The following is a 24,724-nucleotide window of genomic DNA, read 5'->3' as shown; positions in this document are numbered from 1 at the left end:
TTAAATTGTTGCCAAAACGAACCCCCTAATTCTTAAATTGTTCAATTTCGATTAGGATGATATCTTTCAACAATTGAAAAATATCAAAGTTATTATAAATAACAGCTTGCTAATAACATAATGTGTTACTGGCTGAAAGACAGTAAATAAAGATTCGCGTGAACCGCTAATAAATAAAAACGTGCTTGGAATACAGTCTAATCGGAAAATTAAGAATTTCGAGTGAAAAAACACGAGTTGGCGTAAACATGCGCGCGCGCTTAGCCGCGAAGATGGAACTGGAAATTTCGCTGCGTCAGTCGCAGTTTTATAAATTTCGATAAATCCGCGAAGAAAAGTGTGTGTTTTGGATGGAACGTTTTGCTTGTTGGATTTTCGCGGTCGGAAAAGGGGCGAAATCGTCACTTGAAACAGGTGACCCTGGCGGCGAGAAAAAGGAGACTCAATTTTTCCGCTATGTTTGTTTAATTTTTCCACTGAAACACCTTTGAAAATAATTATCACAAAGCGGCGAGTTAAACACTTATCGCCACGTCTGGGCCAAATATTTACGAACTTTCGAATTCGGAAAGCTTTTCTAGCGAACTTATTCAAAAGCCGTTTTTAAACTGTATTCTTATTTTCTTCGATAGGACTGGAAATAAGGGTGTCACTCTGTTATCTTTGGAAACAAAATCATTAAGGTTGGGGTTCAAGCTGATTTGTCTGGTAGACATGTCACTCACCGTTCTAAGAAAGTGACACCCTTAAATTTTACTAAAGAAGGTACCAAAAACCGGATCGGTACCGGCACCGTCCGTTCCCGAAAAAGGGCCCCGTATTTTCATTGTTGGATTTTGCCTTTCGATGTTTCTCAAAACAAACTGAGGAATTAAATATGTCAAGTTTGGAGTTGTTATTAGTATTGATATGTTCCATCATTTCGCGAATTATGAATCGCCACAACGTCATTTGGTCATGTCGAATGAGGCTCGGAAGACGTTCGAACATGACAATAATAACTGTTATTCTAAACTTGGCATGCAAAATTCATCGCTTCGAATAAATCCCGTAAATGCACATTTCTCCCTATTTTTAAGAACCAAGTCATTATTCAAAATTTGCACGAGAAGAACTTCATTCTGTGCTCGCAATTCGGCTCTTTATTCGGGAACCTGTGAAGAAAACCTGAGTCAGGATCGACTCGAAGTTGCCGAGCAAAGGCTTGCGCCTTCGAAATAGTCTATGAGCTCAAAAAAAGTGCGGCCAATACTCTCTTCTGGTAGATTCTTTGACCCTCTGTGTTGGTTACAGTGGCCGAGTTTCTGCTTGCAACGGTGACTCTGGCTGTCCACTCATCTGCGAAGACGGACAAGGAAGAGCCGCGATGACCAGTGCTGCATCTTGGGCGAGCAGCGATTGTCGTGTTTTTTTTGTATTAGATGATATGGGTACTTTATTCGAGAACAAATTTTTAAACTAAATGAAAAGCTTAATTAATGATTACCAACCATCAGTGAAAAATAGAAAATTTATATTCGGCTTATATTAAAAACGAGTTATGGTCTTTAAAAATTATATCTAGAAAGTTTTCCTGCAAAGTGAAAAAGAACGAGAATCGATTTTATTTTGCTTTTTACAATTTTTTTCTCTGAGAAAAGATGATTTTTCGCACTTATTTTAAAGTTAGAAAAGGACTTCGAGGGTCGACCGTGTTTTTTGTACTCAGGTAAACATACTATGCAATATTTAGTATTTTTATTTTTTTTAAAGATTATTTTTACTTTTATTCATAAACTTGGTAAGAGGAATTTTTGACCAAGAAAATTCAATATTTTTGGCAAAATTAGGGCAAATTTGTCAATTTACGGCAAAATGTCCAATTTTCAAATGCGATTTTGGGGGTGAAGGAGTCGAGATAGACCCCCAAAAATAAGGGATGGTGTCTGGAACCGACAAAAAAATTTCGACAAATTTTGCGTGAGCCGCTACTCGGCTGCTGATTGGCCGCTTTGCCGAATCCAGGCTTCTGATTGCTTGAAAATTTCCACGCAAAATTTGTCGAAATTTTTTGTCGATTACAGGCACCTCCCAAAAATAAAGCCCCAAATCGTTTTTTTACCCGTAGAATCCTTTTCCCGGGTCAAAATTTTTAAATTCCGAAATATGAATTTTTGAAAAAAGCTGACGGGGGGTCCTTAAAAACATCCAAAGCCAAGACGGAGGAGAAACGACAAAACAGGTTTTGATAAATCGAAAATTCTTTCAAGCAGCTTATGCAAAAGGCGATAAGGTAACTTCTCCTGCTACTTTGAAGAGAGAATTCGGTAATGTGGGGGAATGATTCTTCATTCCGTCATTTTGGCGATTTTGGGATTCCTGAGCGCGCGATTCTGGAAAGTTGAGTCGAACAGTGGAGCTTGATAAAATACGCGGATTTTATCAGCGATCCAAATTGGCGCCCTGCTGGAGCAGCGCTGGGACGCTCCTTTACACGTAACCCTCCTTAGCCGCCATTTACGCATAACGATCATGTTAACTCTTTGTAAATCGCTTCTTCCCGAATGCATCATGTGGTCAGCCCGACTGAATTAGAGAAGGAATCCGTTCCATTCGTCTTTTTTCGAATTTTCTGAATTTTCTAAACTTGCGGAAGCGATTTTGCCAATCTTGACAATTTAAAAGCTAACAAAGAGACACCGTAATTTTTGAAAAAAAAAAGTTGAAAGTTTTATTTCCTTGGTAAAGCATTTATTTTTAAAAATAAGGTTTTGCAGGGAAAATGAAGTAAACTGGGCGAAGAACAACGACTGTGGATTTCATTTTATCATTTTTATTGAGAACCATTGCTTGAAGTGGAGAACATACGTAAACTGGGCTTATATTTTTGACTTTCATTTTATATTTTTCGTTGATTTCTCTAGCATATGAATTTTCATTGAATTCATAATGACATTGAAGCACCTGAGCTTAAATTTTTCGATTTCATTTTTCATTTCTTCTCCGAACCCCCGCGATACTTCTTTTTATATGCTCAAAACGAGGCTGCCAATTTGGTCAGCTAATTTGCCCTGCCTCAATAAAAAAATAACAAAAGTCTTTGGCGGATTATTTGATCGATCAAATATTTTTTGAAGATTTCAGTTTTTCCTTTCTATTTGACAATTATGCTGAATCTTAATTCGAAAATTTAAACCAGAGAGCTCAAAAGATAAATTATGGAAAAGCAGGGCGTAACGCAACTTGCATATCGAGGAGACTTATTCCAAACTTGACCTTGTTTCCGTCAAAATGAAATTCCGGAATGTTTCTTACCAGAAGACGGAAATAAACAGCACAGCTAAATATTCACCTTGCAAGTTGGCTGCTTATCTATGTTATTAATAATAACTTATTATTCATTAACTCTTTATTTCGGAAAATCTGGAGTTGGCAATACAAAACTAATCAGCAGTTAAGTCATTTTATAATTTTTCGCACATTATCGGTGCGTGCGATGCCATCTTATTTCCAAAAATCGAGGACAACAAAGTTGCCCAGCTCAAATAAAATAATTTGAGTGTTTGGCCCGTCAAGTCGTTTTATTGACCCCATTTTCATGCTGTTTCACAACACTCAAATTTGCCCGTTTCACCAAGATCTACCATCACTTTTGAAGTCGATGATTTCAATCCTGAGCTCGGCAAACCAGCGTAGCGGCTTATTTAAAAACGAAGCCGCAAAATTTCCTTTTCAATTTCTTTTCAAGTTCAGGCGAAGCCGCTCTGCGGCTTCATTAAAAAAAAGCAGCAAGGCGGCTTTTTCTTGGAGATCTTTCAAACCCTGACGCAGGTTTTCAACAGAGCTTGCCGAGCACAGCGTCAATCATTCTCGTTCTTTATTTCTACTAAAAAAAAAGAAAAATTGAAAGAATTCAAGAGTCGCTAAAAAGAACGTAAGCGGGCTGGCAGCGAATGACTAGTTCGAATTCTGGGCATTTAGAATGGAGCATTTTCGCGCAATTCCGAACGTCAAAAAAAAAGACGCTCAAGAAAGTTATTTTCTGATGACTGTTTGAAAGGGATTGTTTTCTTCTGTGCGAGTTCCAGTGACTCAACGAAGAATGCCATTCCTCTCATCATCGAAATTGTTTTGGTTTTCTTAGCTCCCCGAAATCAGATTCGCGCGAAATGCGCCTCCGTCGAAATCGCTGACCCCAAATTAGTATTGTAATTCAAAATAAAAATGACAGCTTCACTTGCAGCATTAATTCTCAATCATCATTACTGAAGAACCGCTATTTCTACAGTTCTTTCTGTCTGCCGCTAACTAAGGGCCTGGCAAGTCTAAATTTCGAGCCGAAAAAAAGCCCACTGTCAAAACGTGACCCACTTGACAGAACTTGATTTTTCGGGCAGACTTAAAAGGAAGTGATTTTTCGGGATCTGGGTTTCAATTGGCCGATAGGCCAAATACAGCAATTTTATTGGTTATCCAAAAAACCACTTCCAATTTTCTGAACTTCGTCTGAATAACCTAAATCTTCAAAATAGATGGTAATTCTGGCGAAGCCGCTTTGCGGCTTCGTTTTTAGAAAAGCCGCTGCGCGGCTTCATTGAAGCTTTGTCAAATATCTGACTCAGGCTTTCTACAGAGGTTGCGTAGCCCAGACATTAGTAATAACTGCGTTGGTGGCCTTGATTGTTCTGAAAACGAGGGGTTTCAAAACTGGTTGACCTAATAGAAGCAAACTTGGAAAGAAGGCCTAAATTTCGAAAAGAGGGTGCTTATGATAATGAGCGATAGTTATTCATGCATTTCTGCTCTTCCACTTGAAGCGGCCGAAAACGCGGGCGAATCAAATTCAGCTTTTATTTCGAATAAATATGCATTTTGAATAAATAGGCAGAAAGAAGGGAGTAAATATTTTGGAAGTGAGTTCGTTTTTTCCTAAGTTTCGTTGCTGTTCGATAAAGGAAGTGTTCGATCATCAGACTTGTCGCTCGATTTCCATCAAAATTCCTTGTCGGATGAGGGGCTCCACGTTTGCTCGGGGCTGAAATTTGAAAAATTGCAGATTATTCAATACAAGGAAAACGAAACTTGGGACGTAGAGCCCATCATTGTCGATTTTCAGATTCAAAAAGCGCGTGCGGCGGTCTTATTGGAAAATAAATTGAAAATGGACAATCTTGGGCCCCTTTTCTGAAGTTTTGTCGACAATTTAGGCCCGAGAACTTTCTTACCAGAAAATATCGACTGAACTTGTCGACAGTCAAAGTCTCCCCGTTGGCCAATTCGACTTCGCCGACGTCAGCCATGCCTTTGACCTGAAAATTGAATGTTATTATTCGTAATCTTCGTTGAAAATCGTTCACCTCCACAAAAAGTGACTTCGGCGGCGTTGAATTCTGCGTGAAATCGATGCCCTGCGCTCTCATCAGTTTCGCCAGCGCGCGATTGTACTTGTTGGAATAGTCCTTCTCCGAAGCGGAGAGATTCGGCCGGATGTGCTCTGGAATGACGGGGCCGGCTTGCCATCGCAAATCACGGATTTTCGCCAGTCGCCGCATGTGGTAAGCGATCATGCAACGTTTGTTTCGCTCGATTGCAGCGACTCTTAATAAGAGTGTCGATATGTTAACTTTGAGGAAAAAGAACCAAGAAAAACTCACCTTTGAACAACATTCACATATCGGCTTCTCTCCTCCACCGTCACTTCTTCCAAGTAGTCGTCCTTGACGTCGTTGCCGAGCATCTTCTCCATTTCCTTCGACTTCAGATCTTCCCTGTTTTTGTTGAAAAGGCCGATGGACTCGTCGACGATTTCGCGAACAGCTACGTCGTCGTAGTTCGGAAAAGTATCTCGCGCACGAACCAGGTCTTTTATCAACTCAGTTGCTGTGTCTCCTGCCGACATTTTCTCGTATTTTTTCGATTTTGCGATCTGAAGGCTTTTTTGAAAATTGCTCAAAAGAAAACTCGCGATCTAGAATTTGGAATCGCCACCATTTGGAAAACACCCCGAATTCCCGAGTGTAGGCCCGGCAACCTGTGTATAAAACCTGAGTCAGGATTCTAAAGGGCACTTGTAAGAATCCTGACTCAGGTTTTCTACATAGATTGTAGCGCCCGATCCCAAATTCCCGATCCTGTCTGTAGTTTCGAAACTGTTCTACTGTCCCACTCAAAATTGTAAACTGCACTTGTGAAAATTTAGCGCCAAGTGCACGGGCGCTGGAATTTCGACGGCATTTCCCGTATCACATATTTTCTGGCTGCTAGACTTATCGAAAAATTCATATTTTAGTTGAACACGGTGCTCGTGTGAAAAAATCCGGCGATAATGAAAATAGCAGAGCTTCAGAAAATTTGGAGGGTCCAGAAGCCGAGCTCTACATTCGCCGGTTTTCGATGGGGGCACCTTGTCCCTGTCTCGCAGACAAAAATGAATAATTACCTGAGAACGTGACCAATTTCACGTGGACTCTCAATAGACAAAGTGGCTAGCGGGCTGCAAATTGCCAAATGGAGGCTCTGCACGTTTTTAAAAATGTTTGTGTTCTTCGTCCGCCGCTTCTAGAGACGATGAAATTGACGGATAATGATGGACTCTTCCGCTTTCAATCCGATGCTCAGTCACTTTTCGATTTGGAGGAGAGATAACCATGTTATTAATTTTACTCTTGAATCTTTATCGGATATTAGGCGGAAGAGTCCGTCATTATCCGTCATTTTTGCGAACGGCAATAAGGATTCAAAAGAAAAATTAATAATATTGTTATCTGGGCACGACAACCTGTGTTCGAAACCTGAGTCAGGGTTTCGAAAGGATTTAAAGCCGCGAAGATTATGAATCTTCTGAAAATGTTATTTTCAAAAAACCGCGGCTTTTCATTAAACCTGTTTCAAGACCTGACTCTAGGTGTTCTACGCAGGCTTCTATTTTTGCCGTTTAGAATGATATCTTGGTCTTTCTTATTGGCCCAAATGTAGCGGTCGACTGTATAAAAATTATGTCAAACAAGTTTTTAGGAAGATACAGAGAAAGCGGCGCACTTCCGAAGGCGAAATCCGGTAACGCTGTTTTTGGCTTTAAAGAATCCTGCTAATGAATCGACTAATAACTGCATTTTTTAAAAAGCCTTTATTTGGCGAGATTTTTAATTGTTAACCCCCATCGGACAGCGCCTTATTCCACCCCCATCGGACAATATGTCCATTTTGGACATTTCTATGAAAACGTTAGAATTATGTGAAAATTTTTGCGGGAATGAATTTCTCATCTCTTTCTTACTATAAATCTAGTGTCAAAATATTCGATTTGACAAAGGATGGTTGAAAAATTGAGAGAGAAGATGGGCGCCGAGCTGCTCGGCACGCACCAATTCTAAAAATTAGAAAATAAAAATAGTGACTTCGCGTTAGAATTATACAGTTTAATACATCGCATATGCACTAGAACGGTAAATTTGCATTTCCAATGCTCGATTTAAAAATTATTAATCGAAAAACTTCGAAAAAATCGCCTCAAAATCGCCATGTCCATTTTGGACATTTTTTCAAACGCCCGTTACTCTTAAAAATTCCACAGAGGGACCTCAATTAAAGGTCACCACCAGAAAGCCCATCGAATTTGAGGCCCATAACATCAGGGTCTCGTTAAGATCTGACCATGATTGCAGGGAGTTACAGGCGTCAGAAGGTGCTCCATGTCCAAAATGGACATTTTGGCCGATGGGGGTTAATCCTCCGAATTTATAAGTCAATTTCAGATGGCAGTTTTATGCTCTTCCTCGATCAGTAAAGTGATGAGTACTCCTTGCTCCGGAAGAAAAACAGACACGAAAATGTTTATAGCCAGGATGAGAGACCGTCTTATCGAGTGATCAAATATCAGCGAGAAAGAGCTGTTGGAACAGGCCAAGTTTAGAGCACTAGGGCAAATTTGAACGCCTGTTAAAAGCCTTGTAATTTCGGTTCCTTAAATAGGGTTTTTTATAAAAACTTCTTCTTTGACGACCTTCGCTGACTGCTAGAACAACGTGTTAAGACGCCGATAGATGTTGTAAAGCGTTGAGGGCCACTTATCTGCCCGAGTCTTATCGCTTTTTGCAGATACTTGTTCCTCGTTTACGTAACTTTATTTTACCTGCAAAGGAAAAATGATCTACTTAGCTAAAAATAAATTTTCAACTGAAAATTTTACAACCAAAATAACTTTTTTAACTTAAAATTTCAGAAAAATTATCGAAGTTTTTGCTAGATTTTTTAAACACAAAACAAACGTGCCGTTGAAGCATTTGTAGGCAGGCCGCAATCTCTCTTGCCTATCGAGGCTCCACGTTGTTCACCTTCTCGGGTAATTATTCAGTTGACTTGCAGACAGCTTCAAGGTGGCTACCACCGAGAACGGACAAAATTAAAGCGCTGGCTCTTGATTTACCATTTTAAGGGGGTTCACATCGTTGAAGTAGAAATAAAATTAACTCTTTTTCCATCCAAGGATAGGATCATTATTCTTCCTCACTTGCTTACAAGCACTATAAGAACTGTGTATGTCTGTAAGCAAAGCAAAGTTGGGAGTATGTCAAGGTGCCAAATTTTGCAAAAATTGCTTCCGTTTTGGCGGCAGCGAAAGCCGCGACTTTGCGTGTGGGAGGCCATGTTCGCATCTGAGTGCACGTTGCTGGAAAGACGCTGCTTCAGCCAGCGTACTTGTTCCGCTACTGCACGTCACCGTCGATTTTTGGACATGACCTCGGAAGAACTCGCATCTAATCAGCGCGCTTCTCGATTCTCATAAGTCTTTGGTAAGTTTTACTGTCTAGTTTAAAATTTACGCTTTCTAACATCTTGCATCGCAGCTTTCATGTTGCAACATGTTTCCAGACCATTTGAAATGGACCAATAAGAATGGCTTTAATTCCATCCCTTTCTACATAACTCGGAAAGAAAGAAAAGGATCCAAATTGAGATCGCCATAAATCTATGGCCCATAAAGTAAACAGCGCCACTGCAACGCGTCGAGCGCTGATTGGCTGGCTCAAACAGCGCCCTCTCGCGAAAGCCCCTAATCGTCAATCTGACCTCAGATTGCCGGAAATTGAGCTGATCTTTTTCTTTTAAAAAGCTCATTTATTTGACTCAAAATTCTGATAAGTTGAAAGTCATAACTGTCAAGCGCAGAAATTAAAGTTTCGTTCAGCTGAATATCCTGCGGTTACTCAGAATAAAAGAAATAATGGGATATCGTTTCTTGTCCCTGCGGTTCCAGAAAAAAATTCAAAATTGTCAGTTCTTGGAGGAAGAAGAGACGCGATTTTTCGCGAATTTGGCGAAGGCTCCGAAAAAGCTATCCGATTGTGGCGAATACGATTCATGTGGATAATGCCGATTTTTTGCTGCGAATGAAGTTAAAAAAGTGAGCTCGCCGTTTTCACGAGTAATTACGTTCCTCGCAGTAATTGCCCTGCGCAACCGACACACGTTGAATACGTAAAAACAGGCGGCTGCTTAATTTTGATTATATTTTCAGTTGTGGTGACACGCGAGTTAATGAAAGTGTTTTTGAGCGAAAGCTTGTGCGATACAGTTAGAAAATTTAATTGATTTTGATAAGGAGGTGGAGGTCGTTAACGCGATTTTTAACGATTTCTCTTGTTTGTTTAATTTCAGTTTAGCGGATAAAATAAACCTTAAGGGGACCCCTATTTTAGGGCTACCTCCTTATTTTGACAAAAGTGATGATTTTAGAGTCAAAAATTAGAATGAAAAATTGTCTGGAAAAAATGTGCGCAATACCGCAAAAGAGGCTGGAATGCGAAATTTTGGACGTGACTGAGGGACACTTTCGTATTTCTGGATAAAAGCTACTGTAGAAACTGCGAGATAGGCGTGCGAAACGAATGCGGTTTCGGAATTTCGAGCGATGTGAAAGTAAGAGCTACTGAGCTCGCGTGAGCTACTGTCTGAGGCGGCTAAAAATTCTAACAGCCGCATCATCCGTTTGAAAATGCATGCAACTGCTCTTGCTTTATTCGCGAAGGAGTGTTAATTGGTCCATGGTATTCTGAGAACACGTGCCAAGGCCGAATTTCGTAATTTCCTCCGCCCTTTTATTTTATTTATCGAAGAAACGTACAATGAGGTCGGTGGTTAGGATAACTGACTGCCCGCCTAATAACCCCAGTTACTAAAAGATTCAGGCATAAATAAGTCCTACTGTATACAGTATGGCTGTAAGTCGACCCTAACTCAGGTAATCTACACAGGTTGCCGAGCCTACCTCTTTAGAATCGGCGGTCAACAATGAAACGCGGCCAGAAAAGTTGTAGTTTACGGATTGGCGGCGAGTCAAATTGCTGCCACGTTCGGTAAACCTAAAATCAGCCTCCACGCTACCGAAAGTTACCAACTCGCCTTGTTGGAACGCTAGCCATGATCGGGGATCACAAAGAGATCATCCCGCGACTCACTCAAATATTTTATTTTAAGCGCTTTTCGAACAAATCTCCACTTTTCATTTCAAATATTTTCTATTAATCTTTGGCTTACTAGCATTTATAATTGAGATCGAGATTAAATTTGAGCATTCCGGACTTTTTTTTATATAGAATTGACGTTTTCTAAATGCGCGTTTCATTCACTTTTTCAAACGATGGTTGATCAAACTTGCTTTGACCCGAAACACGCTTTGTATCATTCCGTTGTTTAACAAGTTTCGACATTAAGGATGTCATCCGGCCAACGTGGAAGAGACAACGGTCCTTTCTTTTTCTCAAATTATTGAACAGAGGATTTTAGTTTTACTGCGGTCCACAGGCACGTCCGGAGAGGTTTCAGCTTCCCCTTTCCTTTTTTAAAGTAGACAAAATGGTCCTTCTTATATGGACCAATCGCCAGGGCCAGGTAGCGAATGCGTCTATTTTAAGCGAACCTGAGACTCAGGTCCTGAGTTTGGCAACCTGACTCAGGTTTCCTACACAGGTTGGCCGATCCCAGCTAAGCGAACAGAAGGGACGAACTAGTACAAGCAGCAACAGCTACAAGGAGCCTGACTAGTAACAGCAAGGAACCGGAAGGATCAAATCACCCGATTTTTGCTTCCGGATTTTCCTGACAGAGCTGAGAGCGGTGACACGTAACGCTGACTGATGTTTAAAATTAATTCCTGGCTGCAAGTTTTAAAAAATGAAACTGCTTATCTTTATGTTTGTGACTAAGTGGCCCTTGATCAATGATCTCTGACAAGGAAATTCGATTGGAGAGTTTAATGCTCTTAATTACTTCTAGTTCTTTGTTAGATAATGTCTAAGTGCTGTTAGATAGCTACTAGCAACAATAAATAGAAGTTGCAGGTTTTTATAGATTTTCTTGTTTAATAAAAAATTGTGAATATTTTTCTAGTGTCTTAAAGTAAACAACACGGCCAAAAAATGCCAATTTTTCTTACTTCCAAACGACTTTGTAAAAGATACTTCGATAACTTGTTTTCACGCCAAAAAAGGCTCGCGCTAGTTTTCTAGAGCCAAACATCAAAAACAGCCCCGTGGAAAAAACAAGAACACTTCCAATCGCGAAAAATGCCGATCGATCAAATGATTTTTGAACTTGAAAGCGACTCACTGAAGAATCTGAGCTCTCCATCGCGGGCGCAAAATTTCTGGACAACGAAATCCACGCCAACTAAAACTGAAGATACAGGTACTGTTTCCGAAAGAGCGTTTTTCTTCCTCCGAAGCGGGCTTGATGATTCTGATCGCGGATTTTTAGGAAAAGAGAAAGAGAAACGATTGCTGATGACGCCGACGAAAAACAGCTCTTTTGATAGAACAGTGGAGCGGTTCTACGACGAGGAGCTCACTCAGGAGGACTTAAGGTGACCCCTTCAGATTACGAGTACGTTAGTGCCTTTTTAGCCGAGACTGCTACATGGCTTCGTTGCTGAAAAATCTCACTTGCACGCAGAAAAAGAAGAAATGCCCGGCGATGAATTTGAGCGAAAAGTAAAAATATCTTAGCAGACTAACAGTTCTCAATCAAATTAAACTTAGTGAGGTTCGATCTGGACGACGACTGAGCTTCGGCAACAAACGGAAAGGAAGAAGTAGAGCTGTTTTTCAAACTCAAGAACCGCGCGAACTTGAGTCGATTCAATTTATTGAAGAAGATGATGAAGATACTCCTGTGCCAATGAAGAAGTCTCAAACACAATGAACCTTTTTAAACTGTATCTTTTGTGTTTGATTTAATATTTTATATTTATTGCGACAGAATAATAAAATTGAATTGAATTTATAAAATGGAGCTTTTTTCAAATATAATTATAGTCGATCTGGACGTTTTACAGTGATTTGTTTACAATAAAGTTCAAAGTTTAAATGGGTTCGCAAAAGATTAACGATAGTGCATCGATAGAAATCTTAACCGAAACCAAAAACGAAATGCGCATCAAAATATTTTTGTCAAGTCGCAAAAAAGCGTCATACCAACTTTGGAACTTTTAGCGTGAACGGAGAGAAAAAGGAACTTTTAAGCGGTTACGCGAGAAAAAAGGACTTTTTAAGCATGGACGACTGAAAAGGAATTTTGATATAGGAAATTTTTTCAAATTAAATTTTAAGAGTATTTAAGGCCTGTCAGCCAAATAAAACCCCGTGTAAATGAAAGAGGGGCCCAAAGACTCATAAATTTAAGTTTGAAAAAATTTCAAAAATCGAAATTTCTTTTGTCCGTTTCCAAGCCTAAAAATCCCTTTTCTACCCGTCCATGCTTAAAAATTCCTTTTTTGTCCGTTCATGCTTAGAAGTTCCAAAGTTTGTATAACGCCCAGAAAAAGAGTATTTCTACAATTTCTACTATGGGCCAAATTGCTTCATGTTGTATCGAGAAACCTGAGGTTGTTGAGTACCAGAGGGCTCGAGAGGTAAAAAATAGGTAAAACTGAATTAAAAAATAGTTTTAAGATGGTCTATGAGAAGACATTCTCCTCAATGACTAGGAGGGAGATGCGCGAGCAAGGCTGGTTTGACGACTCCAGCCTGGAACAGTTTTCATCAGAGGAGTAAAAGAAGATGACTCTCTTAATTCTCTCTCTTGCCACTCACAAGCTGACTTCTTCTGATTATAAAATTACTTGAAATAAATAATCGGTTTTCAATTGAAAAAAATAAAAAAGGTTGAAATTTCGGGCAGGCGTCATTATAATTTGGTTCGCAAAGGGCAACAAGGCGAAATTTCTGACTTTTGTGAAATCATTTGACAGTAAAAAATGAGTCTACTATTTAACTGTCGAATTTGGGAGCAGTTTCGGAAGTCAAGATACTGCTCTTGAGAAAGCTTTGAAATGTCAGTTTGGCAATGATTAGGGTAAATCACTAATAATTGAGCTTTTGGGCTTACTAGGGTAGGCATATAATACAGTTTTAGAAAGCTCAGAAGCTGGGGATCATTTTGACTATTAATACTAGGGGTGATCTCGTACCCTGAGGACATTTAGAGCCCTCCAAAGTCCCGAAATCTGGCCATCTTCGGTCACGTGAATTTTCTCCGCCCGGAACGGGTTTTCAGAACCAGAAACATAGCTAGGATTGTAGCCCAGGCTTTGACGGTCATTTTGAGGGGTCTAAAAGTACTGATTACCCCCTTCCTGAGGCGCTAGAGACCTCCGAAGTTGGGGAAGTCGGCCGAAAACGGGTACTTTTTGCAAAAGTGCACATTTTCTTCATTGATGCTTCTGAAACATTTGTAATGAGTCATTCTTTTCATTTTAAGGTAGCAGAAACAGTTTGGGGTCATCTGAGGTCATTTGAGGTCACGAATTCAATTTTTAAGAATTTTTAGAATATTCACCTCAAGTGACCTCAGGTGACCCCAAACTGTTTCTGCTACCTCAAAAATGAAAAGAATGACTCATTACAAGTGTTTCAGAAGCATCAATGAAGAAAATGTGTACTTTTGCAAAAAGTACCCATTTTCGGCCGACTTCCCCAACTTCGGAGGTCTCTAGCGCCTCAGGAAGGGGGAGTAATCAGTACTTTTAGACCCCTCAAAATGACCGTCAAAGCCTGGGCTACAATCCTAGCTATGTTTCTGGTTCTGAAAACCCGTTCCGGGCGGAGAAAATTCACGTGACCGAAGATGGCCAGATTTCGGGACTTTGGAGGGCTCTAAATGCCCTCAGGGTACGAGATCACCCCTAGTATCAATAGTCAAAATGATCCCCAGCTTCTGAGCTTTCTAAAACTGTATTATATGCCTACCCTACTAAGCCCAAAAAAGCTCAATTATTAGTGATTTACCCTAGCAATGATCAAACGCCGAGACAAGATTTCGAACGAGGAATTCTCTAAGTTCGCCTTCGTTCGTAGGATTTCGTTCGTTGATTTTTGAAAATATCAACAAGGGCCACATTGATGCCCTTGTTAATATTTTCAGGTTTTACCACTTGGTTTAACCTGCGTCAGGTTTTTAAGGACTTTTCTTTGCCGAGCCCAGATCCGCCTAGTTTTGAAAACTAATCAGAAATGCTCAAATTGACGAGGATGGCCTAAATAATCTGAATAATTTTGTTGAACAAAATTGCTCGGCCGCGCGATTCCAGCACTCAGAGAAGCAATTTTTCACAAAAAGAAAAGAATCCGTCGCGAAATTCCAAAAACGAGTAGACCACGCGGCGGTCTTACAGTCAGTTCTAAATGACACGACAACAGTAACCGAGTATCATCGAATTAGAATAAGAAGCTTATCAAGCTCAAGAAAAAAACTGGCCGAGTGAGTTGAGAGCTTGACAGTCCCGCCATGTTTCCGGAACGATAAAGGGCCGAAACTCACTCCCGCAGAATGTAAATCAGAAATAACTTTCAGAAATAGATGCTCAAGAAGACATCAAACTTCCTGTTTTCTAGTGGCTTCTGGTTCTTCCTAAGCTCAGGAACCTGTATAGAAAACCTGAGTCAGGATTCGCAGCTTTAGACTAAGCTTTTTCAAAATCTGACTCAGGTTTTCTACACAGGTTCCCGAGCCAAGAGTTATCCTGAAAACAAGAAAATATAATGAAAAACTCGGTTTTGAAAATATTCTCAAAGATTGTCGGTTTGATTGGATGAGTGGACAAACATGTCAATTAAAAAGTGTCAGTCGGCTGCCTTAGAAGTATGACTAGTTACAGCAGCAACTTGCAAATGAGAAACATAGCTGGAGGGATGAATTGAAGCAGTCGAGCTCGGTCGGCTGAAAAGGATAAGTAGAAGATTTCGTGAGGTGAACTTTAATAAGACCTTGTATTTTGGGAGTCGACACCATTTGTCTAGATTTTTCTCTCAACTTTAGATAATGACGCCCTTATTTTATTCAACAAAAAATAAGGTTCCTTTGTCCCGTTTCTTCAATTGATAGGTTAAATAAACTAAGGGTGTCACTATGTTAACTTCAAGATTAAAATTCGATGGTCCAAAATTCGGACTCCGAATATCAATTTTCTCCATAAAAGTTGTGGGCACTTTCATTTTGAAAACGAGCTTATCAATGATTTGGAAATCGAGGCTGTCAATTGGCCCAGAGTTTTGTCGCATCTATTGTATTTCGAAAAAGAATTAGATGACATGAAAATACGAGTCGGTGAGGCCTATTTCTATTTAAGACACAATTACGCTGCCATTGAATTTTATTTTATCAAAAATATTATCCTTCTGCCGCAATTGGCAGACTGTTCTATATATTGTTAACTGAAATTCACTGTTGTCTGGATGACAGTGGAATGGGCGAGGAATTCCTTTCGCAAATCTTATGGTTTTTATTCTTCGGATATTAAGAGCAATCAGCTATTTGAAGACTTGAATCCTCAAGCCTGAGCTCGACAACTTGGGAAAAAACCTGAGTCAGGGCCCGAAAAAGACACCCGGATTTTTAAGGCTTTTTCGGACCCTTACTCAGGTTTTTCTCAGGTTGCCGGGCGTAGCCACTAGCAATTACAGTCTTTAAAAAATCAACACGTTTTTACAAGCAGTAATGACAGCCAAAAATTAATAAGGTCGTTTGGGTCGTAGTCAAGTTTGGTAATCGTGATCTCCCCACGAGTCTAGCCGTCATTTCAGAAAAAAGAGTAGTTTTTGCAATTTGAAAGTCTGGAAAGGCAAGATCTTGGCATTATTTTGACCGGCCAAATCCGCAAAATCTTGCGCGCAAACTATGTGTTATCTGCGATAAGTTGTCCAAGTTAGGGAGCAAGATTACTGCCTTAACCTTTTTTCTTGAAGGTAAAAGACGTCTTAAACTAAGTTTTAACCGCAAAGTTTGAAAAGAAGAATGATAGTTCTTCTTTTATTTTAAGCTGGACTCGGCAAACGAAAAACCTGAGTCAGGCTCCGAAAATAATAAAAAAACTATCGTTTCCGTTTATGCTCTCACAAAGCCTGACTCAGGTTTTTGTACACAGATCGCGGAACCTAGATTTTGCTGCCTCCACTATTTTTCTTTCTCGAATAAAGCTGAATCATTTTTCTTCAAATAAATCGAAAGAAGGCATCAGCCTAAAAATTCCGAGAGGCAGTAATAATTTCCCGAGACATCATCCGAAAATGCTTGCCCTTGGAAGCAGCCATCAAATCTTCGATCCGAGCAATTCAAAAAACGATTCACTTGAACCTCCAATTTTGGACTTGCTTCTCCGAATTGAGCAAAAACAACATGAAAAGAGGAGATGTTTAATTCTAAAATGAGCTTTTTGGAAACTCGACAACCTGTGTGGAAAACCTGAGTCAGGTTTTAAAAGAGCTTGAAGGGTTAGGCTTTTCATTCAAGCTCTTCCAGAACCTGACTCAGGTTTTCTACACAGGTTGTAAGGCCCACTAAAAATCCGTCCTTCAAAAATTGGCGACTTAAAAATTTGAAACTTCTAGCCTTCTGGTCATTTCTCTTTCAAATCGCAAAATTGGGACACGTTTGACGCATTATACTTTCTGATAATGCTCGACAAGCTAAATCGCTTTAAAATTACTCGTTGCGAACTTCATGAAAGGAACCAAAGAGGGTCGATAGTTGAGAAAGTTCTTTTCGACAAAAGCTTGAGTGAGTTTCTTTTTCGCGAAAATTCAAATCATATGTAAGTACGATTCTTTGTTCTCTGTCAAGACTGAACAAGTTAACAATGACAGTAGTTCAACAATGTCGATTTTAGAGCTTGATTTTGACGGTGAAAGTGACAGTTCAAGAGACTCCCAGACAAGAAATTCTGCTGATTTGATTTTCTCGAGAAAAAACACGCTTTGATTTTAGCCAATCAGTAGCTTGATGGAAAACATCCGTTATCGGGGGCATCGAATGTAGAATTTCAAAAGTCTTCTATATTCAGTCTTTATATGCATGATTTTAAAAGATGAGACAGAGTGATAAAAAGTGACCAGAAGAATTAAGGGCGTCCACGCGCGATCAGGATGCTTTAATGCTTTTTTAATTTTCGCTATCTATGGATTACGGCGCACGTAACCGCCTCTACACGCAATCTACTGGGGGCAAACGGAGATAACTTGACCCAATACAGTCAAAAGGGTCCAGCCTGCCAGCCAAAATGTTTTATCGCAGGGTTGGATATTATAACTAACGTGCTCTCTAACTAGCGTCAAGGAATGAAATCACGAAAAGCCAGTAAGTGACCCACTGTAATCACCCGTCTATTTGCCAAAAACAATTCCCTTCCCTGAAAACATTTCTTGATAAAAAAGGAATTTCGAAAAGCAACTTTTCTTTTGTTCAAATTTTGCGATATTCTCGACAGTAGCGTGTACTGAATATTCCCTTTCTGCCTCTAAACGTGAGAGGAAGCATCTAGATGCGCTTAAAATTCCGTCTACCAGTCTTGAAAGCTGCACATGCGAATTTCTTCTAACAGCTCACATTTCAAGGGTCTTAGAAAGGTTTTGTTTTGGTCTTAGAAAAAGTAACGGCGAAGGACAGCTGCTCCGAAGAATTCGTTCTTTCTTACCAAATGAGCCTCATTTTTCATTTTTAGACGATTTTAGCAAATTTCAGCAAAGGTAATTAATGAATCATTAATAATGATCCTTAGCTGCTTTATCGGTTGTTTACGCTTTTCGTCAGCGAAGCAGCCAGGTAAGCAATCCAGTCAGCCGCAATCCAGCAGATTAGAGTGGCTCTTATCGCACCCCACGTTTCGTAATCCGCAAGAATTATTCAAGCCTCAATAATAGATTTCCGAATTAGAAATCACTGTCGCATGCAATTTTTTTGCCATAGAAAGCGAAAAAGAGATGAACTAAGGGGTGAAGAAATTTTCAAACAGAGATAAGGGGGTAGGAAACGTCACAGCCAATCAGAAACTTGAATTGGCTCCGTCAGCCAATCATAGGAGAGCAAAGACCCCCCTTTAGGGACTCCTCGCCACCCACCCTAGCCTTGGTGCTAAAAATGATGCAAAATCGTCAAAAAACGGGGCTGAAAATTGGCTCGCGTCAACGTATTCTTTTTCGAAAAATACTGATAGTACGCGTAGATAAGCCGTATTGTAATTCGTGTTACGAAACGTTGCCTACAGTAACACGATTGGCACGGTGGTAATTTCGCACCCACAGAGTGAATCACAGTGGGCTGCTTACAAGTACAAGGAAGAAGGATTCGTCGAAGTTCACGGAAACGACTTTCGAAGGTACTTTCCACGTTTTTGTTCACGTCTGGACCGTTTTCTGCCCGCGAAAAAATGTTCTTTAGATATCAGCAAAAAAAAATTTTTTCGCGAGTTTCGTGTGTTATCCCGCAAGGCTAGTTTCTGTGGTGATTTTGAGCTTGGGATTATATCCCGTAGAAGGTCTCCGCCCGGGCTTACTGTGGCACACATCTGCCTTATTCACTATGAGCTATTCTTGCTCAAGAACCAAAAGAACATTATTAATCGTCTTTGATGAGTTGCAAATTCGAATTCTTGATTGAAAATCGACCAACCAAAAAGGCCCAATTCGAGCCCGCTTCGGTGAGAGGAGTTAATAGTAATTATGGTAGTGGAGGCGGACTAAGGAATTGATTGAATAATTACGGCATCATTTTGGATGGATTCCTTTGCATAATTTTCCTTGAACAAGGTCTTCTTTCTTGAATAAAAATTTATTTTCAGATGCCTGATTTGCATAGAAGGTCGCTTTTAGGAGGCCAAAGCAAAAAGGTTTTTAAAAAACGACTAAGACGACCTCTTTGCTTACAGAAACGAATCTACAGTAAGAAGAGTGCATGTTATTATCGAAAATGGCAGATGTTTACGAAATCGCAGTCGTCAAAGTTTACGAACTGGCGTCTTTCTGCCACTCCTTTCCTTTTAATTGATGCTGCATATTTGATGATAAAAACGCTGGCCCTGCGCTAAACAGCCTGTATAGAAAACCTGACTCATGGTCGAAAAGGCCTTAATAAAAAGCCAGAGTCAGGTTTTCTACACAGGTTGCCGAATGTTAAACTCTGAAAAAGAAATGTTGAAGAAGAAGTTCGAAGCGCGTTGTCCGCCGAAAATTGCAGAACATTGCATTTTTTAAAGGTAGTGTGAGTAGCAAATAATGTCGCCTTGCCGCGAAGATTAAGAAAGAACGCGCAACACGGGGCGATATTAGCTTTGATGGTCTTCTGCGGCGGGGGCAGAGTCGTAACGGCCATGTCTGCTCGTATTCTTCGAGGAAGAAGCAACGCGTCAATGCGCAATCATCTGTAACGTTGCGTTGAGCTCCGAGACCGTGTTGCGCTCAAGGGCGTCCACTTCGTCCGTTTCTCGATACTCCCGAAAGTAGCATGCCAATTTTTCTAAGCACAGTGATGGAAGCATGACGATCTCGATTACGGAACTGCTCATTTAATAATCAATGCGCAAAGTAGTAATTTGTCTGCCGGACAAAATCAGCCCAAAATCATTAACTGAGCATTCTCTGCTGGATTCGGCAACCTGAGTAGAAAACCTGATTCAGGGTCCGAAATATATTAAATGAAAACCCCGAAGCGGCTTTTTAAATAACGAAGCCGCGGAGCGGCTTCCCAAGATTACCATCTCGATCAGTTTTTGATTTCATTTAAGATCTTTCGGACCCTGACTCAGGTTTCCTACACAGATTGCCGGGCCCTGATTATTTGATTCGAAAAAGTTCACGATTTTCCCTCAAGAAGCACTTGTGCTCTTCTCTGAAGAAACTGAAATTCGATCTGGAAAAAGAGAGTGTGCCTCGATTGAACTGTTCTGCTAAAAACCGCAGCTTCGATTGCTAGATTTTCGTCTTTATTGCTGATAGAAAGGATGAACTGTGAGTTCTACAGTGAGATGAGAATCTGTTCTTTGAAGCGAGTTCCGCATTGTATTTTTTAGCTGCTGCTAAAAGGGAAAAGTCCAACACGTTTAGTTGCTTCCCAAAATAAGCGCTTAGCTTTTTGAATCCCTTGAAAACGTATTTTACGTACTCGCGAAAAATAAGACAATGAAACCGCTTTCCTGGCCGCTTGGTCGAATATTTCAGAGGGCTGCTGTTGCTGGAGATCGAAGGAGACCAATGAACTTTGGCGGGAAGAGCTCTAAAATCACAGATTTCTAAGAAAAACGGGTTCGGGTTAGGGTTAAAAACTGTTATAAAACCTCAAGAATATGCCAGAAGAGGCAAGAATCGGTATAAAAATGCGACAAATTTGACCAAAACGATGGTTTAACCAAAACCAATCAGATTTCCGACCAATCTGATTTCAGAAAAAATTGTGGTGAACTTGAAATTATTTTTCGCATTTTTTGCCGACTCCAGCCATCACCCCAGAATAAGACTGTTAATTGAGTTTCAGGCAGCTTTCTCAGTAAACCTTTCTGTGACAATTTGATGTTAATGATTTTGAGTCAAAATTTTTGACTTTAGAAATTTATTTATAGAGATAGCACTGACCTCCCAGCTAATCTGGTTGTGTTTACCGTAACTCGAAGATGATTTAGAATGTTGAACCAGTATCTCAGAGATGTCATATTTACCCAATAGTACAGACGATATTTTCGATAATAATTCACTTCTGAAATGAAATGAGATCATTTAAAATAAGGCTCATCACTCATCTAAAAATGACATAAAGACCTTTGTGGAAATTCAAATTGGTGGGGAAGACACTTTCGCGAATTTAGCGTAATAAGACAATTTTGGCGACAAATTGTTTCTTTTTTATCTGATTGGCCTCAACAGTCAAGTGCGGGTTTCTGATTGGTGTAAAATCTGACCAAAATTTAGTCAAAATTATCCCATTTTTTGTTGATTCGTGCCTACTCCCCGAGACTTATAAAGGTAAAATAAGATTAAGGGTGTCAGTAAACTTTTCAACAAAAGTCTTTCAAGATCATTGGTGCCTTTGGTAGTCCTCGTTTCAGACTAACAGAGGTCTTATTTATTTTCGATAAAAAGGGCTGTTTTTATCAATTTCGAAAATATTAATTAATTAAACAGAAGATTAACGCCAACTCCAACGATACGAATTCATGCGGTCGCAGAAACAACAATAAAAAATTCGAATTTGCAAGTTTGAAGCTTTGAAATTGTCGATTCTTTCGCGCGAAAATTAGAGAAGACTTCATGCTCTGCATTTTTGGCATAAGCAAGGCAGCAATTACGAGTTCGATTGTGCGTCATCGACTCGGATTTGGGACGATTTAACTTTTAGAAGCTTTTTTATGCGAAATTTAGTGTTTGGGGTGTGATTTGGGCAATTTTGGGGGATGAAGGCGGATTTTTCTGAGGTTTTGCTTTTAGGTCATCGAGGTAAATAGACAGTTTCTGAGATTACAGTAATTTATCTTTAGCTAATTTTCTTTTAAATGCTGAGCTAAGCTGTATCAAAATTTTAAGGCCCAAGCTAAGCTCAGCCAAGCCGAGCTTTTACGACCTTCATCTAAGCTAAGCAAAGCTGAGCTAAGTGAAGCTGGGGAAGAGTGGGCTAGGCTAAGCTGGGATGGGCTACGTTGAGCTGAGGTGGAAATTAAATTAAGCTTAGCGGTTTTTTGGCGAAAATAATTCAGTTGATTCAACCCTAACCCTAACCAAAGTACTTTATTAAAGTATATTAAAATTATTACTAACTAAAGTTATTAAAATTAGTACTTAATCTAAATTAGATCTTCTTTTAAGTCAACCTATAAAATATATTTTCTTACGTGAAATTTGTCTTGACTTTGTTTGCAATGATAATAGTTTCATCTCGCCTTTTCTCAGCTTTCAGAACAGCCTGTTGTTAGAAGCAGTGCGTCAAAAGAAAGCGAATCCTTAGAGGCTGCTTTTAAAGGGTTTTGGATGATTTATCGGAAGAAGGCGAGTTTGTTTTAAATTACTCCTCGAGCGACGTTTATCGCGGCGATGCCCGCAGCTGGAAACTCTAATGATTACGAGAGAGAAGCAAGAATGGGAAGGTGCTTAATCCAAAACCCCGTTCGCGGCGTCGCAGGTCGTTGCCAACGATTTGTTAACTCACGGCACATCAGCAAACTCATCCACTAGCTCTTCAAATAATTAGATAAAGAAATATTGAGTCTCTCAATTTCAAATTTCAAGAGCTTTTTCTTGACGGAGGGATTTTTTCCGCTCTTCGATCGGCATCGGTAGACTAAAAATTGAGTCGAGGTTAGGGTTAGGGTTAAAAATTATGCGTCGAAATTATGTGACAACTACAGGTTGTGGATGCTTCTATTTCCATAGAAAATTGAAAGGGAGGTACTGCTAAAGCAAGGAGCATACTCAGTACTGTCAATTACGAATAACGCTGGTATAATCAATCGTCCCTGTCTTTCTAAGTCGTTAGAAGTCAGATACGGTTTGGGCGTTCTTATCAAAAATCTGAGAACTGTCGAAAGAAGAATACTTATTTAGCTGTCGTTTTGAAGGTTGCCAGTCGACAGCCACTCAAATAGACACTAATTAAGTCGAAAAATCGCTCTGTCTGGAAATGCATTATCAAATTTCGCCACACGTTTGGTGGTCATGACCAAATAGCCCTACTCGTGATGCGAGCTTTGATAATTCCAGAAGCGGCTACTTTAGATTACAGTCAATACGCCCGCAGTCCGAAGGACTTCCAGAAAAAAATAGTTTTGATAATTGTCGCGGTCGACTGTATGTACCGCAGAAATTGTGTCTGGGCAGAAACAGTTCTCTGCAAACGACAATTCTTTGTTCAACAACGTTGCGGTACATAAAGACTTTCTAGCAGACAAAAGCTTATTTTGTTGGGGACAGTCCCACAGAAGCCACAAGGAAAAATCGACATCATGATTGACGATCGAGTTTCTCTCCCAAAATTAATTTAGTGACACCCTTATTTTATTTCTAATGAAGAAATTTTCACAAAAATTCCTACCAAAATTTTCTAACCCTAACCCTTACTCTTACCTTTAGTAAAGATCCTTTACCCTTAACTTAAGGGTGTCCCTCACGACTTCGCGAGAATCGGAATTTCAAAATCTCGAAAAAATTGTGTGGGGCCCCCTTAACCCTAACCACAACCCACAAAAAATAAAAAATTAAATGCCTTGAAACAAATTTTGAGCCGAAAAATTAAGGGTTTCACCATTAAAAGTCAACGAGAAAAATATCAATATTGATGGATAATAATTTTAATTTTCCGGTTTTACTGCAGTTGTTATTCTATTTTATATCTAGGGTGGCAAAATTTGGGGCAAACATAGTTCAGTCATATTGTAAACAATTAATTTTATCAAGATATTAATTGCTTATAATGACAAACGCACTTGGCAAATGTACCGAAAACAATTAATTGATTGCAATTAATCCACTGAATCCGCTCAATTTCAAGCCCAAATGTTGGATCATTCAATTTTCTAAAACTAGGTGACTTGCACTTTTGTCTTCCTCTGCTGCTGGTGCTTGATCATGTTCTTGCGTCGCTCGAGCATTTCCTGAAATTTTTGATTGAGCTTGAGAAGCCTCAGAAATTGGCATTTTGGAAGATTGAATTGGTCGCGCTCAGAATGCAGAAAAGAAATAACTTCACCAAAAAATGATGTTATTTCCGGCACTAGACTTTTTCCTTTTCAACCTTTTTTTTAAGCTCTTACTAGAGTAGATCGTGAACCAATCAATCTTTCGGAAGTAAAATTGGTAGTTTTCGGCCTTTCGCAAAATTCTGATAAATTGGCGAATCCGTAAATCGTCAGTTTTGGTAGGAGCAATTTTGGATTTCACGCCACCTGTTTTTTGAACACCATTGGTGTTACACCAAGTTCCGATAAGAAAAGTGCTCGTTTTGAATGTCACGTTTATCTGAAGCCAATTTCTTAAGGACTTACTCTATCGCGCTCCTGATAGAGCAAAATCTGCAGATTCGGCTTCGCCGCCTTTTTCCTCTTGAGCCAGCCGAGCTCGGCCATTTTCGTCTTTTCCATTCGTTTCGATTTTGAACGCGCCGTGTCTCAAATTTTAATCGAGTCAGCTTAGCAAATCCGGTTTCTCCTATTATCCGGCTTCGAGAGTCTTAGATGAGTTAAGAGTTAATTCAAATCATCTCAAATCAACTTGGCGCGTGTTTTCGGATTCTCTTTCAGTTTATACTGTACTTTTTAACCCATCAAAGACTGTTTAAATAAGATGAAGGCTTGTTAATTTTCTAACTCGCTGCATGTATCACTTTCTTCATCTTTGGGCCACGTAGCTTTTCTTTTCTTTTCAAAAAACAAGAAAATGGAATTTTCAAATTCGGCCATTTACGAGTAAAACCACGTAGCCAAAGGATGCAACAAGGGGGCACA

General features: G+C 39.8%; 1 protein-coding gene across 1 annotated transcript; it reads right to left on the bottom strand.

Moving 5' to 3' along the window:
• Positions 1–4,868: 4,868 nt before the first annotated feature.
• On the bottom strand, positions 4,869–5,887 carry LOC145709477 (DNA replication complex GINS protein PSF1-like). Its single transcript, XM_081787165.1, has 4 exons — positions 5,634–5,887; positions 5,337–5,577; positions 5,205–5,288; positions 4,869–5,014 (listed from the first exon to the last, which is right to left on the bottom strand). The coding sequence occupies exons 1-4, from the start codon at positions 5,876–5,878 to the stop codon at positions 4,949–4,951; spliced, it is 636 nt and encodes a 211-aa protein (XP_081643291.1). The 5' UTR covers positions 5,879–5,887; the 3' UTR covers positions 4,869–4,948.
• Between the last annotated feature and the right edge of the window lie 18,837 nt (positions 5,888–24,724).

This window comes from Oikopleura dioica, chromosome XSR (genome assembly GCF_907165135.1).
Source record: "Oikopleura dioica chromosome XSR, OKI2018_I68_1.0, whole genome shotgun sequence".
In the NCBI taxonomy this organism is placed as follows: domain Eukaryota; kingdom Metazoa; phylum Chordata; class Appendicularia; order Copelata; family Oikopleuridae; genus Oikopleura; species Oikopleura dioica.
This window is presented reverse-complemented; position numbering and strand designations above follow the sequence as displayed.

Bases quoted from the DNA above. Each gene is read 5' to 3' on its own strand.
- LOC145709477 (XM_081787165.1), bottom strand. From the start codon at position 5,878: ATGTCGGCAGGAGACACAGCAACTGAGTTGATAAAAGACCTGGTTCGT. The intron at 5,578-5,633 runs GTGAGTTTTTCT...ACTCTTATTAAG, and splicing joins TATGTGAATGTTGTTCAAAG to AGTCGCTGCAATCGAGCGAA. The intron at 5,289-5,336 runs GTGAACGATTTT...TTCAATTTTCAG, and splicing joins CGAAGTCACTTTTTGTGGAG to GTCAAAGGCATGGCTGACGT.